An 18,442-nucleotide genomic window follows, 5' to 3' on the forward strand; every position below is an offset into this window, starting at 1 on the left:
TCCTTGTAATAATAGCTTCCCAACGAACATTTAATATGGTGCCTGGCACAGAAAACTCTTCATATGCATTACCTCATTATTCTCATAGTTACTCTATTTTAGAAACGAAAAAATTGAGATTTAGCAAGATTGACTTGCCTGGGGCACAAAGATAATGGCAGGACCAGAAAACCAAACTAGGAAGTCAAATTCAAGAACCCTGGTATTAACTACAACCCCGCATTCATTCTGGAAGTGGAATTCTACCAATTTAATATTATAATGTCTAAACAGTTTCCTTAATATCTTTTAAAAACGGGATACAGACTACACAATATTCTTGGGCAACAAGGCATGCACATGCACACCCCCCCCCACTCAACAAGTGACATTCTGCTGTTTTAACATAAATCTTTATTATTTTACATTGCTACCTAGTATTCATTTTACTTGTTAGACACATGGGTGGTTCCCTCAACCCTTTAAAAAAAAATTACAAACAATATTGCAACATATGCCCTTGTAAGTCTATCTTGGTATGCTTATGCAAAGACTTCTAGCAAAGACACCTGCATTTTAACAGATTTTCATAAACTGCCCCTCAAAAGGCACCCAGTCAACAGTGTACAAGATACCTGTTTACTATACCCTACCAACAACTTTTTCATTCTGATAATAAAATAAATATAACCTTTTTGCTTTATTTTTATTTATCATTGACAGTGGCTAGACATATTTTCATGTATTTATTGGTCGCTCTCTTCTGATATAAATTGCTTAGTCTAGCATGGTATTCTGCACCCTCCCCAAGATTATAGTTTTCTCCTGATTTTGTTTATGTTTTATCTACACTCTCATACAGAATTTTTACATTTTTAGGTAGTCCAGTCTATCATCTTGCTCATACTTTCTAGGTTTCATATCAAGTTTAAGCTTTTTCATACTCCATGACTATAAAAATATCAATTAGTTTTTCTCTCTAGTACTTAACAGTTTTCATTTTTTACATTTAAATCTGATTACATACAGAATTTATGTTAATATAAAAAGGAAATTCAGCTTTTTAACTCCTAATGGTTCATCATCCCAACATCATGAAGAAAACTTTTAAATAAGTACTGTCTTTGATATACAGAGATACTAATTTACCCTAAGTCAATTTATTGCTTTTCTAATTCTGATGATGGATTTATATAGATTCAGTCACAATTGTGAGATAGCTTACTGGATTAGGAATATGAAATATGAGAAGAAACTGAGAACATATGGGCCACACAGTATCTAACCTCACCTCAAAAATATTTGTTTTATACTACTCCCTGCAGTCTCAGGTAAGAAATATTTTCTCATTATTTCAAAAACAAAATCTACTCTATTGCATTCCATTCTTTTTGGACATAAGGAGGACTTTGTTTCAATACTGAATGCCTGCTCTTTTAGTACCTTCTTTCTTATTTACTGGCAGCTCTTCTGCCTTCACACTTACATTAAAAACATATACAAGACTGCGTTTTCTTGACCCAACTGCCTCTTATTGTTCTTTTCAATCTTTTCTTTTACTGAAAATGTATTTTAAACATTTCATATCATCGACTTCCATATTCCCTAGTACCCAGCTTAAGTCGAAGGCTCAAAATTATTCAATGGCCAGTGTAAAGACAACAGGAGTTTTCCTAGCTCTCCTGTACCTTTACTGTGGTATCTATTCTATTTAATACTTCTAACCCTACTTTAAAACTCTCCCTTTAACATCCATATCCTTTGGAAGTTTTCAAATAAAAATCAATCTTCCTACTATGAAATTCTAATAAAGAAAACAATAAAACAATGATTTTTATTTTACATAATTATCTTCTTACCTTGATCAAACTGCTTTTGAATATTGTCTTGATCAGTTTTGTTCCCACTAACACGGTAGAGTCCTTCAGTACATAACCCTAAAAAAGAAATACACATGCTTTTATAAACACATATATATTTATTACAAAGAATGTACAATCTTACACACAACTTAGTTACTTACAAAAATATGGTGGCAAAATATTTTTAAGAATAAAATATTTTTTGAGCATTTTTAAAAAGTGAATGGACTACTTTCTATTTTAAACCATTTAGGACATTCAATTCCAGACAAGATGAGTAGACATATTTCTCCCCATTCTTCCCACTAGATAAAGCTAAAAACACTGGACACAATATATAAAAATCAAACATAAGAAGTCTCAAATGGTGGAGAGAAGACGGACTGGTTAATGACCTTGAAACTTTAAGAACAACATGATAGTAAGTTCCCTGGGTGGTGGTGGTTTTTTTTTTTTTTTTTGGCTTCTTATGTATCCTGACCGGGCAATGGAGGAGCCTGCAATCCAGAAACACCAATGAGCAAATGCAAAAAAAAAAAAAAAAAAATCCTCAAAACTAATAAAACAAAAACCAACAAGAAAAGCCTGCTCTCTCTAGTGAAAAGATTGGAAAAGATGCAGCCTATTAACACAAAACTTGATTTAACGTGAAACTATATTCTGAGATCCAGTTTCAATGAAGTTTTCCCACCTTTTCTTCCACTTCTCTCATTTACATTACCTACATATGATACCTACAACATGAACTAAATAAATTTGTCTTGACTTTGTGAATGTACTCTTTTATAGAATGAATTCTTCTTGCTATTCCACGTCTATATAGCCTAGTTAAATCATTTCTTCCTCATTGATACCTTCTCTGCTACCCCCAATTCGAAGCAATTTCTTCTACCTTTGAACTCCCACAGCACTTTATCTATAGCTCTATTGCCACTTAGTACTTTCTATGGTGTACTACAGTGAAACACTCAGCAGCAAATTTCCTAAAAGTCATAGCAGTGCCTTTCCAATCTCAGGGGTCTTTACACAGTGCCATGGTTCTCAGCTGGGGACATACTGCACCTCAAGGAACACTTGGCAATGCCTGAAGATATCTTTGGTTGGCAAAACTGGAGGAGGGGGAGCTACTGTCATCCTACAGGTAGAGGCCAGGGATGCTGCTAAACATCCTAGAATACACAGCCTCTAACAACAAAGAGTTAAATAGCCCCAAATGTCAATAATGCTGAGGTTGAGAAACTCTTACACAGTGAAAAATGTTTTATTTGTTAAATGAAGATTATAAAGTACTTAATTATCCATGCTAAAAGTCTTGCCTTTTGCTTGCTAATAACTGAGTGATTTGAAAAAACAGAAACACCAACTCAAAGATGTAAATTATCCACATTTTACTTGGACTTAAATTACCCAAAGTATCTACCCCAGACCTCCAAACAATAAAGGGATTAAACATCTATCTCAATATTCCAAAGCTAAATATAAAAATTTAGATATTTAAAATATTACCTTTTAACTGAGTATCATCATTTTTTTCCTTTCATTAGAAAAGGTCATTAACCATTAAGTATTAAGGGTTAAGCACAGTATTACTGATATCTGAAGTTTTAAAATGGGCTAAGTTCTATTTGAGTTGCTAACAGATACAAAACTAGATTTTCACTGCCTGTTTCTTCATACCTTCAGGATGAAATAATTATTTAAGTCACAGAGACTGCCCAAAAGGGTCAGAACGAACTTCTGTAGAACTCTGGTATCTAGCTAAAAAAAAAAAAAAAAAACACAACCAGAAGTAGTACTGGTGAAGAAAGCAACTTTAAATTACCTATCTACCATTCTTCACACCCCAGATTGGTAACAATCATGAGGATAGCAGCCAACAATCTGGGTGCAGGTTACAAGTGCCAGAGGAAGCAACATGACCTTATTCTCAAAGAATCGTGGTTGTAGATTTTGACCTGTCTGGTGGCTCCCTGAAAGAAGACTTAGAAAGTACTTTTTTTCCTTTTGTTCCAGGCATTTAGGGAAACTAATAAATCACTAGCTAACCACTGAGCTAATGGAACACAGACTTCAGCAGCAACAAATAACAAAGAATACAGACTTTACAAAAATAGTTTAGAGAAGTCATTAAACAAGCAAACAACATAACCAACAACCAGCAAAAACAAACCCACGTGAAAGGATCTGATTTCCAGGGTTGCTATATTATAAAGTTCAAAATGTCTTATTTTCAACAAAAAATTAAGAAGCGTGCAAAGAAACAAGAAAGTATGGTTCGCTGCAGAAAAAATAAATAAATAAATAGAAACTATTCATGAGGAAGCCTAGCCATTGCACTTACTAGACAAAAACTTTAAATCAACTGTTTTAAAAACTCACAAAGAGCTACAGGAAACCATGAACAAAGAACTAAAAGAAACCAGGAGAATGATGGCTCAACAAATAGAGAATATCGATAAATATACCAAAATTTTAAAAAAGTCCTAAGCAGAAATTCTAGAGCTGAAAAGTACAATAAATGAAATGAAAAATTCATTAGAGAGGTTCAACAGCAGATTTGAGCAAGCAGAAGAAAGAATCAGTGAACTTAAAGGTTGGTTAATTGAGATTATCCAGACTGAAAAGCAAAAAGAGGAAAGAATGAAGAAACAAGAAAAGCAACTGTCACATACAAGGAATCTTCAGAAACTATGGAGGTTAAAAGGCAGTGGAATGATATATTTAAAGTGTTAAAAGAAAAAAATTGTAAGCCAAAAACTCTGTATCTGGCAAAATTATTCTTCAGAACTGAAGGAGAAATGAAGACATTCGCAGATAAATAAAAGTTCAGAGTATTCATCACTAGTAGACATGCCCTATAAAAAATGATAAAAAGGGAGTTAACGAAGTTCTCTAAGCTGAAACGAAAGGGCACTAGAAAATAACTTAAGCTGTACCCAAAAAAGTTAAGTAACAAAGGTAAAGACTGCTAGACAGGTAAGTATATAAGCCAATAGTAGCATTGCATTTTTGATATATACCTTCTCTTTTTGTTCTGATATGATTTTAAAAGTGCATAAAAACAATAATTATAAATCTTTGTTAATGGGCATTGTATAAATATAATTTGTGACAATAACATGGGTGTGAGACTGATGCTGTAATGGAGCACATTTTTTGTATACTTTTGAAATGAAGTTGTTTTTAACTAAAACATGATTGTTATAAAGTTAAGATGTTAATTGTAATCTCCAGGGTGATGACTAAGAAAATAATTTAAGATCGCCTATTAAAAGAAAGAGATTTATAAAAGGATAAAAAAAGAAAAACATAATCCAACTATATGCAGTTTATAAGACACTACAGAACTGAAGACACAAATATGATGAATGTAAGAAAATGGAAAAATATATTTCTTGCAAATAGTAATTAAAAGGCAGCTCAAGTACCTATCCTAATATCAGAAAAAACAGACCTTAAGACTTTAAGACAGAAGGACACTATACATTAATAACGGGGGGAATCCATGAGGAAGGTAAAGTAATTATAAACACTTATGTACCTAACAAAAGAGTTCAAAATATATTAATATAAGGCCAAAACTGACAGAATTGAAGGGAGAAATATACAGTTCAAGTGTAAAAGCTAGAGACTACAATAATTTACTGCAATAATGAATAGAACTAGACAGAAGATTAAGGAAATGGAAGACTTGAACAACACTATAAACTGACTAGACCAAACAGACATATGGAACACTACAGCACAATGTACAATCTCTTCAAATGTACAGGTAACATTCTGTGGGATAGACCATGTTAGGCCACAAAACAAGTCTAAATAAACGTTAAAGGCCTGAAATAATACACAGTATGTTTTCTGATCACAAAGCAATGAAACTGGGAAACAGTAACAAAAGGAAAATTCACAAATATGTGAAAATTAAACAACACACTCTTAAACAGCCAATGGATCAAGGAAGAAATTACAAATAAAATCAGAAAATACTTTGAGGTGAATAAAAAGAAAAATATACCAAAACCTAAGGGATGCAGCAAAAGCGGTGCTCAGAGGGAAATCTGCAGTTGTAAAAATCTACATTAAAAAAGATCACGTTAAGGTTAGGTCAACTTTAAGGAACTAGAAATAAATAAAAGGCATCCGTATTGGAAAGGAATGAAGTAAAGTTACCCCTATTCACAGATGACATGACTTACATATAAAAAATCCCCCCAAAATACTAGTAAAATACAAGAACTCAGCAAAGCTGTAGTATACAAGATCAATCCCTACAAGTCAGTTCTATTTTTATGCCCTAGCAATGAGCAATATGAAGATGATATCAAGAGAATGATTCCATTTACAATAACACTCAAAAGAATAAAATACCTAGAAATAAATTTGACCAAGAAGGTATAAGATTTGTACTCTGAAAACTACAAAATAGTGTTGAAAGAAACTAAGGAAGATCTAAATAAATAAAAGATATCCTGTGTTTGTCAAGTGGAAGACTAAATATTTTTAGGATGACAATACTACCCAAACTGATCTACAGATTCGGTGCAATCTCTATCAAAATCTAATGGACTCTTTTTGCAGAAATGGAAAAGTGAATCCTCAAATTCATACTGAATGGGAACTGCATAGCCAAAGGAATCTTGAAAAAGCAGAACAAATTGAAGAATTCCATGTTTTCTGATTTCAAAACTGAATACAAAATTACAGTAATCGAAACACTGTGGTAACAGCAAAGCATAACACGTATAGATCAACGGAACGGAATTGAGAGTTCAGACATAAACAAATACATCTATGGCCAATTGATTTTCAACAAAGATATCAAGACCATTCAATGAGGAAAGGATAGTTTTTCAATAAACAGCACTGGGACACCTGGATATCCACATGCAGAAGAATGAATTTGGATCCCCGTCTTACACTATATACAAAAATTAACTCAAAATGTATTAAAGGCCTACATGTAAGAGCTAATAATATAAAACATAGGGGATTAAAGGAGACATAGCGATAAATTTCATTACCTTGGATTTGGCAATGGATTCTTATCTATGATAACACAAGCAACAAAATAAAAAATTGGATTTCATTAAAATTTAAAACTTTTGTGCAACAAAGGACATTATCAAGAAAGATAATCTATAGAATGGGATAAAATATTTGCAAATCACTTTGTTGATGAGGGTCTAGTACCAACAATATATAAAAAAATCTTACAACTCACTAAGGAAAAGAATTAAGAAAAAGACAACCCAATTTAAAAAGGGCAAAAGACTTGGAAAATTATCCCAAGATACAGAAACAGCCAACAAGCACATGAAAAGATGCTCAACATCATTAGTTATCAGAGAAATGCAAATGAAAACCACGATGAGGTATCACTTCACATCCACTAAGGAAGAACATAATTAAAAAATGGAAAACATCAAGTGTTGGTGAGAATGTGGAGTAACTGGAATCCTAATACACTGCTGGTAGGAATGCAAAATGATGCAGCTGCTGTGCAAAACAGTTTGGTGGTGCCTGAAAAGTTAAACATAGAATTATATGATCCAGCAATTCTACTCCTAGATATATACTCTAAAGAACTCAAAGCAGGTACTCAAATACTTGTACATTAATGTTCACAGCAGCACTGTTCACAACAGCCAAAAAATGGAAACCCAAATACTCATCAATGGATAAACAAAAGTGGTACTGCCATACAATATGAGTCATGAAAATAATGGACATGCTATATGAAGACGAACCTAAAAAATACTATGCTAAATGAAAGGGCCAGACACAAAACGTCAAATTTTGTGATTTCAGAATATGAAATACTCAGAACAGGCAAATCCACAGAGACAGAAAGACTGGCAGTTCCTAGGACTGAGAAGAGTGAATGAAGAGTGACTAATTAATGGCTATAGTGTTTTCTTTTGGAGTAATGAAATGTTTTGGAACTAAACAGAGGTGATGGTTGCACAACATTGTGACTGTATTAAATGCCACTGAACTGTATACTTTAAAATAATTAATTTCATGTATGAATTTTACCTCAAAAAGAAATTCAAAAGCCCACATGGGAGAAAAAACACAAGAATTAGTAGTATGTAAGTTTATTGAAGTTAGATCTCACTGAATTAAGAGTGCATTCTTACTACTTGATGTGGACCACAGAGGGAGGTATATGGGTAAATGGTAGAAATCCTATTTCAAGAGAACTGCCCAATGCAATATTCACTTAAACATAGTAAAACATATTCTACATTAGTTATCCAAAAATGAACTATTTGATTATTTATTTGGCAATGTAAAATTAAGAAGTAACTACAACTATGTTGCCTATGCTGTACTCATCAGATTCTCTCTTTTGGAAATCTGGAATTGTGATTCAAAGGTATCTGGTTACCTTGGTATATGGTTAAAACTTAGACCTAAAAATCTAGGATCCATGAACAGACAAGGTAATCTAGAGAGAGAAAAGAATTACAAAAGAAATTGATAGAATACTGCCTGGTTCTAGCCTACTAGGTGAGTTGCTTTTGGCTTCTACAAGATACACTTCATTTCAATTAAAGGTATTTTTTGCATTTTTGTTGACTTGCAACCAAAATAATTTAGATAAAGAAAGCCTCAATTCCTGGGCTGTGAAATTTAGGTGTTTTCTTTCTAAGCACTCAATATTTTTAAGTAGGAGAAACATTTGGGAGTTAGGGGACAACTGGATTGAAATGAATAATATAAATGTGGTATTAATAGTATAGATCTTAATGTGGCAGCGACCCTGTAAGACACATGTAAGACAAATATTTCTAAGAATGAGCAAGAATTAGCAATTAATGGAATGTGGTCACAATAAGGTGAAAAAAAGTCAGATGAATGAAACACTTGATCCTGGGCAACTGTAAGAATGCAAAGGGCATTATGAAAAAATGGAAAATCAAGAGAAGACAGTGGTTTGGGGCAAGATGAATTGCATTTTAATCTCATTACGTCCAAGACATCGCATCCAAGTAGAAATGTTCCGTATGCAGTTAGAAATATAGGAAAACCTTGCGGTGTGAGAAACAAAGATCTGGGAGTCATTCTTATAAATTAATGATGGCCCAGGCCCAAAAGCAAATATAAATCAGATATGCATAAATGACATCAACATTAAATAAGATGGCTATAAATTATTGAAACTACTTAAAGATGTATGTAGAGGCAAAAGAAATATGAACACGGGAGATATATAATGATGTGTTTGGATTTGAAATAGCATTTAAAATTCCTTAATTAAATGCCTGCTATGTGCTGTGTATTAGAACACACATGTAATTTAAGACATAAAATATACTATCCCTGATATTACATAGTACATAGTTCAACAGGCCAGTTATTTTGAGTTTTAAAACAATGGCTGAAGTATTAATAAATACGCTTATGCTGGTTTCTTTGTTTTGTTTTGTTTTTTTGAGACAGAGTCTCGCTCTGTTGCCCGGGCTAGAGTGAGAGCCGTGGCGTCAGCCTAGCTCACAGCAACCTCAAACTCCTGGGCTTAAGCAATCCTACTGCCTCAGCCTCCCGAGTAGCTGGGACTACAGGCATACGCCACCATGCCCGGCTAATTTTTTCTATATATATTTTTAGTTGGCCAGATAATTTCTTTCTATTTTTTAGTAGAGATGGGGTCTCACTCTTGCTCGGGCTGGTCTCGAACTCCTGACCTCGAGCGACCCACCTACCTCGGCCTCCCAGAGTGCTAGGATTACAGGCGTGAGCCACCGCGCCCGGCCCATGCTGTTTTTAATGATATATTACTAATGAAACTTCACTTGGACTAAAGTGAAATGAGATTTTTCACATGCTAAAAACCTGGTAGGGATGAAGTAACATCAATGAAACAAGAATTTTTAGCAGTGGTACTTAACATTGCAGGCACAAAGCCATTACTAGAATAGTAAGACTAAAGGCAGTATTTTCTTTTCTCAATTTATCAAAAACAAATTTTTTAAAATTCCATAGTCGGGGGTGGATATGTTTTATTACAACTTCAGTTTACTGAACTTAAAATGAATCACTACTTTCCTGCCACTAAACCATTAGTAGAGAAATATTAATAAGCAGATTTCTAGTATTTCATTTTGTTACTTTCATTACATATAATGATTAAAAGTTCACACAGTAAATATTACATGCATCATTTTCATTCCATCTTCAAAATAACAAACAAGAGGCCTTACTAAAGGTAAGGAAGCAAGCTTAGAAAAGTGAAGTGACTTCCTCAAGGTCACATGGTGAGCAAGCTAGGGTCATTAGTTTGTTCCATTCAATATATAATAAACATACTTTTGAAATTCCTCCCATTTGTTTTATGTGGGTGAGTGGTTTCTTCTCTCTGCTGGACATAGCAATTTTATGTCTAGATATTTTTCCTAGAAAATAAAAATACAAGTACATAAAGGCATATATAAAGATAACTGCCAAGAATATTGAAATGTTTGGAGATTTATGTTCAGATATAGGGGATGACTAAACAAACTAGAATTATCAACATGTTAGAATATAATATAACAGGTCAGAACATGTTAAATAAGCCATAGAAAGTAACTCCAAAGATTAGTCTCTTATTACATGGAAAAAGTCAGTCAGGTATTAAAAGTATTACAAAACAGTAAGTTTAATTTTCTCCTTTTCAAAAAATTAGGTATTTTTAAACATGTATTTTATATATTGTATAAATCTACAGAAAAATATCTCATGATTGTGAAATCACAGGTGACTTTTAGTTATATTACTTAGGGATTTATCTGTACTTTCTTTTCTGCTGTAATGAAATAGGTAGTTGCTTTAAGCAGTAGTGGAGCCTGGGCTAAAATTTAATTGTGTGACCTCATACAAGTTAATTAATTTTTCTGAGCCTCAGTTTCTCCTTCTATAAAATGGAGATAGTAACTGTACATACACCCAATTGAAGTGTGAAAATTAAATTAATTAATAAACACTTATTTTATAGCATACTAAAGGTTACTATGCAAATAGTAAGCATTCAGTAAAAGATTATTATATTATTAATTATTTCACTTGGGGGATAAAAAGGGTAAGGGCTAGTGTGTTTCTTTAGACTTGCACAACATTCCTTTTCCTACAGGAAAAGGAATTTAAAAAAGTGTTATAGGTGTACATCATCTGGTTGTCAACCACAAAAATAGAAGTTTCATATGGTTCAATCTAACTTAAAAACAAAGCATTTGAGATAGCTTTTGCCTAAGAATGGCCTTTCTTTCCTTATTAGCAAAGAGCATCTTGCACACTATGTATCACATTCATCACCCATTCTTATCAAAATGCATAAAACCACTCAAAACACATGTTTTTATAATAGAACTTAATGATTAGCACAATACAAATTATTCAGTTGATATAAATTTAAATTATGGACAAAACCTTTGTAGCACAAATGCCTCTGTTCTTCTCTGGACTTTTGCAATGATCATGCATGCTTTATATTTGTAGGAAAAAAGCAATGCTAATTTTAATTTGGAAAATAAAGACTAAAAAGAAAAATTATCTGTGTGTAACTAATGTTACAAGGACAAACACTCAGGGCTATTAAATATTTTAAATTCATTTTTTAAACATTAAGGATTTAATTATGTGCCAGACACCATTTTAGAAGCCAAAGGTCCCTACTTTCATGAAGATTATAGTTTAATGGCTGTGAGGTAAAACAAAAAGCTTTTAGTTTGTTACCAGCTACTTCAAGAAGACAACTACATTTCTTCTAAGAGATAAAAATAGGCCTCAAAGCTAGGAATCACAAAAGGTTATATCAGTATACTAGAAAACCTCAAGGAATTTCTGCAAGACATACACATACTAAAACAATCTAAAAAAATGCTTCAAGGGCTAATTTATAGTGCCTTCACTGTATCAAAAATAAACAGGTCACACATGAATCATTAAATTCGGGTGTCAGTGACACCATTTTCTGCACTTAGCTGACACTGGGTTAAGGTGATTAAAAGCCTAAAATCCCCAAATCAACAGATAATGTCTTTTGGTAACTGACATCATGTGCCTCCTCCTAATGTGATAGATTGAGAAAGATACTTAAGCCCCATGTAGAATTCCAGCCAAAAACGTTTCTCTTGAATTTGATCATGAAGTAGCCAAACAAAATTTACGAACATTCTGAAACAACTGACTTAGAATCTTGAAAAAAATACAACTGACATGAACACATACACACAAGGCTAGAAAACTATTCTAAAGAAGCAGTACAAGAAATATAATGCATGATCTTTGAATGGATCCTGAACTGACTGAACAAAAAAGTTCTAAGAGAACATTGCTGGCACAATTCAGAGAATTTGAATATAGATAGTATATTTGACAATAGAATTGTACCAATATTAAATTGCCTGAACATGGTACTTACATTGTGGTTTTGTGACAACAATGTCCTTGTTATTGGTGGATATATGCTAAATGATTTAGGAGTGCAGAGTCATGACATTTGTACCTCAATCTCACATTGTTCAGCAACTCCTATCATCCTCTCAAAAGTTGGATAAGAAATGTGGCAAAAAGTTAATAATTAGTGGATCTAGGTAAAGGTAAACAGATGGTCACTCATACTATTCTTGCAACATTTCTAAAGATTCAAAAACTTTCACAAATGTAAGAAATAAAGAAAGCATGATTTTTTAAAAAAGAAACAACTCTGAGAGAACTGACTAGGTGAATGGGAAACATAGGACGATAACTTAAGATGTGTGGTCTTATATTTAAAATGAAATGCATGATTTATGTTTTTCTATAGCCATGATTCCCTCATTTGGGCTCAAACACAGAGTGTTTAACCAAAGCTGAGGTTTTGTCAAGTGAATAAAATGGGAGTTTAGGAGGCACATAAGGGAGTGAACATAAAAATAGATCAAGAAATATCCAGACAAGGCAGGACAAAACAAACAAGGGAATGATGTCTAGTGAAAAAGCATCACGGTGATGAAAAAAGTGAGAGTTCTTAAAAACACCAAGTGGGAAAGCTGAAGTTTAGGAGAAAGGTTTTATTTAAGAAAGTTATATTTACATTAGCAATAAAACAAAGATTCATTCATCTACTCTACCTCAATTATTAATATTTCATCCATTTATTAGTGTTTCGAAAGAATACACAAACACAATTTTTAGACCAACATATAGAGAATGCCATTAACATTTGTCCTTTCAACTCACGTTTACCAGAAATATAACTGCTATGCTTTAGACAGAGTCTTTACTTCTTAATAATTCATTTGTAATTGTAGGGCATTCCAGATTAAGTATATCCGCATGCAAATAAAAATTCTGGCAAATAAAAATAATACCTCACCTACCTGGAATTTGGTCATCTGATTATCTATCATAACTGAAAAAAGGGCTATGAAAGCCAGTAAGATATCACAAAGCCCTTCCATTATAATCTATTATTTTGTTATAGAAGACACACGTGAGGTTTTCCCAGATTCTATTTAACCTAACCAAAAACACAACTTATAAACTCTGCCTTGTCTTTCCTGACCCACAGATTAGAAATTGCAAATTAGAACAGCAAAATGAGATTAGCAGCAGCAGGAGGTACAGTGACAACAAAGCAGGAAGCTGAAAAACCATAGAATGCAGAAAAAAATTTAGAAACCATAAGTCTCTAACTCAAGAATGCCTCAATAGATTCTGAAGACAGTACACTTTTAAAACCAGAGAACACTGTCATTAAAATACCACTCTAGAGGAGGAAACACTTCCTAACTCATTATATGACGTTAATGATACTAAAGTCAAAGACACCACAAGAAAACAAAACAAACCAATAATCCTTATGAATATAGACATAAAAGTTCTCAACAGGCCAGGCATGGTGGCTCACACCTGTAATCCTAGCACTCTGGGAGGCTGAGGCAGGAGGATCGCTTGATGTCAGGAGTTGGAGACCAGCCTGAGCAAGAGCAAGACCCTGTCTCTACGAAAAATAGAAAAAATTAGTGGGGCATGATGGCACACGCCTATAGTCCCAGCTACTAGGGAGGTAGAGGAAGGAGGAATCCTTGAGCCCAGAAATTTGAGGTTGCTGTGAGCTGTGATGATGCCATGGGACTCTAGCCTGGGCAACAGAGAAAGACTCTGTCTCAAAAAAAAAAAAAAAAAAACAAAAAGCAAAAAAAACGTCCTCAACAAAATACTAGCAAACTGAATCCAACAACAGATTAAAAGGATTTTGCTGATGATGATGAACTTCCCCCCACCCCCCAAAAAAAGAAAGAAAAAGGATCATACAGGATGACCAAGTGGGATTATCTCAGGAATGCAAGTGTGGTCCAACATAAGAAAAGTCAAGCAATGTAATGTACATCAATACAATGGAAAAAAAAATCATATGATTATCTCAACTGATACAGAAAAATCATTTAACAAAATCCAAAATCTTTTCATAATAATTTAAAAAAAAAACCCCACAAACTAGGAATGACAAGTATTATGGGTTGAACTGTGTATCTCTCAAAAAGATATATTGAAGTCTTAACCCCAAATACCTCAGCAGATGACCTTATTTGGACTAGGGTCCTTGCAGATATAATTAGTTAAAATAAGCTATGGTCATACTGGAGTACAGTGGAGTTCTTAAACCAATATGACTGATGTCTCTATGGAAAGACCACACACACACACACACCCCTTATTTGGACTAGGGTCCTTGCAGATATAAATAGTTAAAATAAGGTGTGGTCATACTGGAGTATAGTGGAGTCCTTAAACCAATATGCCTGATGTCCCTATGGAAAGACCACACACACAGACACACATCCCACACACCCCCGGAGAATGGCAAAGGAAGAGACTATAGTGATACAGCTGCAAGCCAAGGTTTGACAGCCACCACCAGAGGCAAGGAAGAATTCTACCTAGAGTCTCAGAGGAAACATGGCCCTGCTGACACACCTTGCTTTCACATTTCTAGCTTTCAGAAATATAAGAGAATAAATTTCTGTTGTTTTAAGCTACCTGGTTTGTAGGACTTTGTTTGGAAGCCCCAAGAAACAAACACAGAAGGGAACATCCTCAACATGATAAAGAGCATTTATGAAAAACCCACAGCCCCATAGGTAATATCATGCTCAATCATGAAAGAATAAAACCTTTCCCCCAAGATAAGGAACAAGACAAAGGTTCCTGCTTTCACAACTGCTATTCAACATCACACTGGAAGTTTAAGCCAGAGCAATTAGTCAAGACAAAGAAATAGAAGGCATCCAAATTTGAAAGTAAAGATATCCCTATTCACAGAGGACAAAAAAATACATATAAAACCCCAAAGAATACACAAAAAAACAAAGCAAGTAAAATAGTTCAGCAAAGTTGCAGGATACAAGATCAACACACAAAAATCAGTTCTCTATACACCAGCAAAATATTCCAAAAATAAAATTAGGAAAACTTCACTTACAAGTGTCCAATAAAATACCTGGTAATAAATTTAACCGAGGCAAGAACTTGTATACTGAAAACTAAAAAACAGTATTGAAAGAAATTAAAGACCTAAATAAATGGAAAGACATCCAGCTATCATAGATTGGAAGACTTAATATTACTAAAATGGCAATACTGTCAAAGTAATCTACAGATTAAATTCAATTCCTATTAAAAGGGATAAAATGACTAGAATTACACAGACATAGAGAACACAAGTGCTGGCAAGGATATGGAGAAATGCTGAACATTGTACACTGTTGGTGGGAATGTAAAATGGTGCATCCATTGTGGAAAACAATTTGAAAGCTCAAAAAGTTAAAACATAGAATTACCATATGACCCAGCATTCCACTCCTAGGTATGCACCCCAAAGAAATGAAACAGGTACTTGAGTAGTTGTACATAATGTTCACAGCAGGACTTTTCACAATAGCCAAAAGGGGTAAATAACCAGAATCTCTACTAAATGATCAATGAATAAGCAAAATGTGGTATATCCATCCATACAATGGTAACATGTCACAATGCAGATAAAACTCAAAAACACAATGCTAAGTGAAAAGAAGCAGAAAAGGTCATATATTGTATCATTCCAATTATATGAAATATCCAGAATAAGTAAATCCAGAGAGACAGAAAGCAGACTGCTGACTGCCAATGTCTAGACTGAGGGGAGAATAGGAAGTAACTGCTTAATGGGTACAGGGGTTTGTCCTAGGGGTGACCATCACTTCAAAATGGTTAGTTACATGTTATGGGAATTTTACCTCAATAAAAAGCAATATGAAAAAAATCATTCTCACTCATTCAATGCTAATAACTATGCATCCTTCTTATTAAAAATATTTTTCCCTAGTGTTTTAGGGCTCCTCTTTTGTACATACAACCTGTTTGCATTGTAAGCTTTTCTTTACACCCCAGATGTTCACCCTGAACTCTATCAATATATATAACTTACATTAATATCTAGACACTGACGATTACCAAAACAATATCTAAAGACCAAATCATTTTCCAGAGATCCACAGTCATATATGCAACTGAGTCTTGGGCTTTTATATGGATATCCCACAGGCACCTTGAGATTTAACATATTCAAAATATGATTCCATTATGAAACTGTCCAATCTGCTTTTCATATCATAACTTCTATTTTCATTAACAGAATACCACCTAAGTCACCCTAATATTGAAATCTTAGAGGCATTTTTGAGTCCTTTTTCAACCACGTATCTATCAGGTTTATCATCATCATCCTAACTCACTGATCAAAAAGGCCTACCATTCCCTTTCTTTTCACTCTCTCTCTTCCACACTACCCTTTTTAGCCACTTTCAACTTACGTTAATATTTCAAGAGTCATTTACCAACTAGAACTTATTAGAACAACTTTACTACTATAAAAATAGGGACATCTGGTACCACCACGAAGGATTAACTGCTATAGAAATTGCTCTCCCACAGTAAACAACTAAAAACTAGAAAAATTATATGAAACACCAGTTTCAGACATTGAATACTGATCATTGAACATTAATCACAGATCAAAACTGTGATCCATGAGGGGAAAAGCAGTAAATGGGGCAAGCTGTCTGAATGTCTCCAACTTAGTGCCTGGAGGGATTTTAGGAGGTAGTAAAGGGAGGTGGAATCCTGACAGACCAGAATGGTCTACCAGAGTTGAGAAGATACAAAAAGGAGTTCAGAAAGGCTAAGGGAGCTAGAATTTGAGGGATATAATATCAAAAAGAGGGAGAGATACACAGAGAAAGAAGCTCCAACATGTACAGAGAAGTCCCTGGAGTCTTTGGTTGAATACTGCATATGTATGCGAGAAAACTTCCTGAAGACAGGACTAAGAATAGTCCAGATTTTATTCTCAAAAGACGTTTTAATACATGGGGCATTGGGTCAAATCCTCATGCTTTACTGTAGGTCTAAACAAGTAACAGAATAAAAGCTGCTCTGGATCCGCCCAAGCTGATTCACAAAATACTTAACACATGAAAAAACAAATGTAATATTCTTTAAAGGTACACTAGAAAATTCATTACCCAACAATGTAAACTTCAGAATGTCTGACACCAAAACTACCAAAGTAGGAAAATATCTCATACAAGGAGAAAAAAACAGAAAGATACCCAGAAACAATACATGACAGAATTAGTAAACCAAAGATCTTAAAACAGCTATTATAAATCTTATATACTCAAAGATATACAGGAAAGCATATGATGGGTACAAAAATGAAACACATAAAAAAAAAGGCTTAAATGGGATTTGTAGATTTGACCATACAAAAAAGAAAATTTAGCAAACTTGAAGATATAGCAATAGTCTAATCAAGATGAAGCACAAAAAGAAAAAAAGGTCTCAAACAATTCCAAAAGGTCTAACACACATGCAACTGGAGTCCCAAGTAAAAGTGTAAGGGCTGGGAAATGGGAGAACAGAAAAAATTACTTTAAGAAGTAACAGTCTCAAACTTTCCAAATTTGAAAATTATAAACCAAGAGATCCAAGAAGCACCAGAAACAAGCAGAAATGTTTGACACACTGACTGCCATACTAGAAAAAAATTTTTTTTCCTTGGGTCAATGGTATTTTATTATGAAAAAGAATAAAAACTTCTAAAACAAAATGATTCTAATTTCATGAAAAATTTCTATTTTTTATTTTTGTGCGTAAGTTATATGCAACTTGAAAAATAGTTCTTGCTGCTCCCAAGGTAGAGACATGTGAGTTACATATGCTTCACAAGGCCCCAGGCTCAAAACCACCACGAGTTAAATACAACTCACATGGCAGTTAATGTGTTAAAACACATGCACATTTTCCAAGATTAAAATTATTTAATATTAATTTTACTATTTTTAATAAAATTGCTGTAAACCAGGGAAAATGAACACCTTTAGGTTGAGGGAGAAAGAACACACCAAATTCAGAAAAACACACATGAGAATGACAGCAGACTTCTCATGAGATATCACGATACATCATGACAACAAGCAGTCTTTAAAGAGATGAACAAAAAGAAAATGCAACAATAAACCATCAGCCTAGAATTCTATATCCAGAAGAATAAAGTTGAAAAACTCATACTTCTTGAGTTAAAAACTTATTAC

General features: G+C 33.7%; 1 protein-coding gene across 4 annotated transcripts in view; it reads right to left on the bottom strand.

Annotated features, from left to right (window-relative positions):
* Positions 1 to 18,442, bottom strand: part of ARHGAP5 (Rho GTPase activating protein 5) — a 68,859-nt gene that overhangs the window by 11,324 nt on the left and 39,093 nt on the right. For all 4 annotated transcript variants that reach the window (XM_045569038.1, XM_045569047.1, XM_045569021.1 and 1 more), the window contains exon 4: positions 1,839 to 1,916. In XM_045569038.1, coding sequence (XP_045424994.1) covers positions 1,839 to 1,916 — 78 coding nt within the window. The remainder of the gene's footprint in view (positions 1 to 1,838; positions 1,917 to 18,442) is intronic.

The sequence above is a fragment of the Lemur catta genome, chromosome 1, assembly GCF_020740605.2.
Source record: "Lemur catta isolate mLemCat1 chromosome 1, mLemCat1.pri, whole genome shotgun sequence".
Taxonomy (NCBI): Eukaryota; Metazoa; Chordata; class Mammalia; order Primates; family Lemuridae; genus Lemur; species Lemur catta.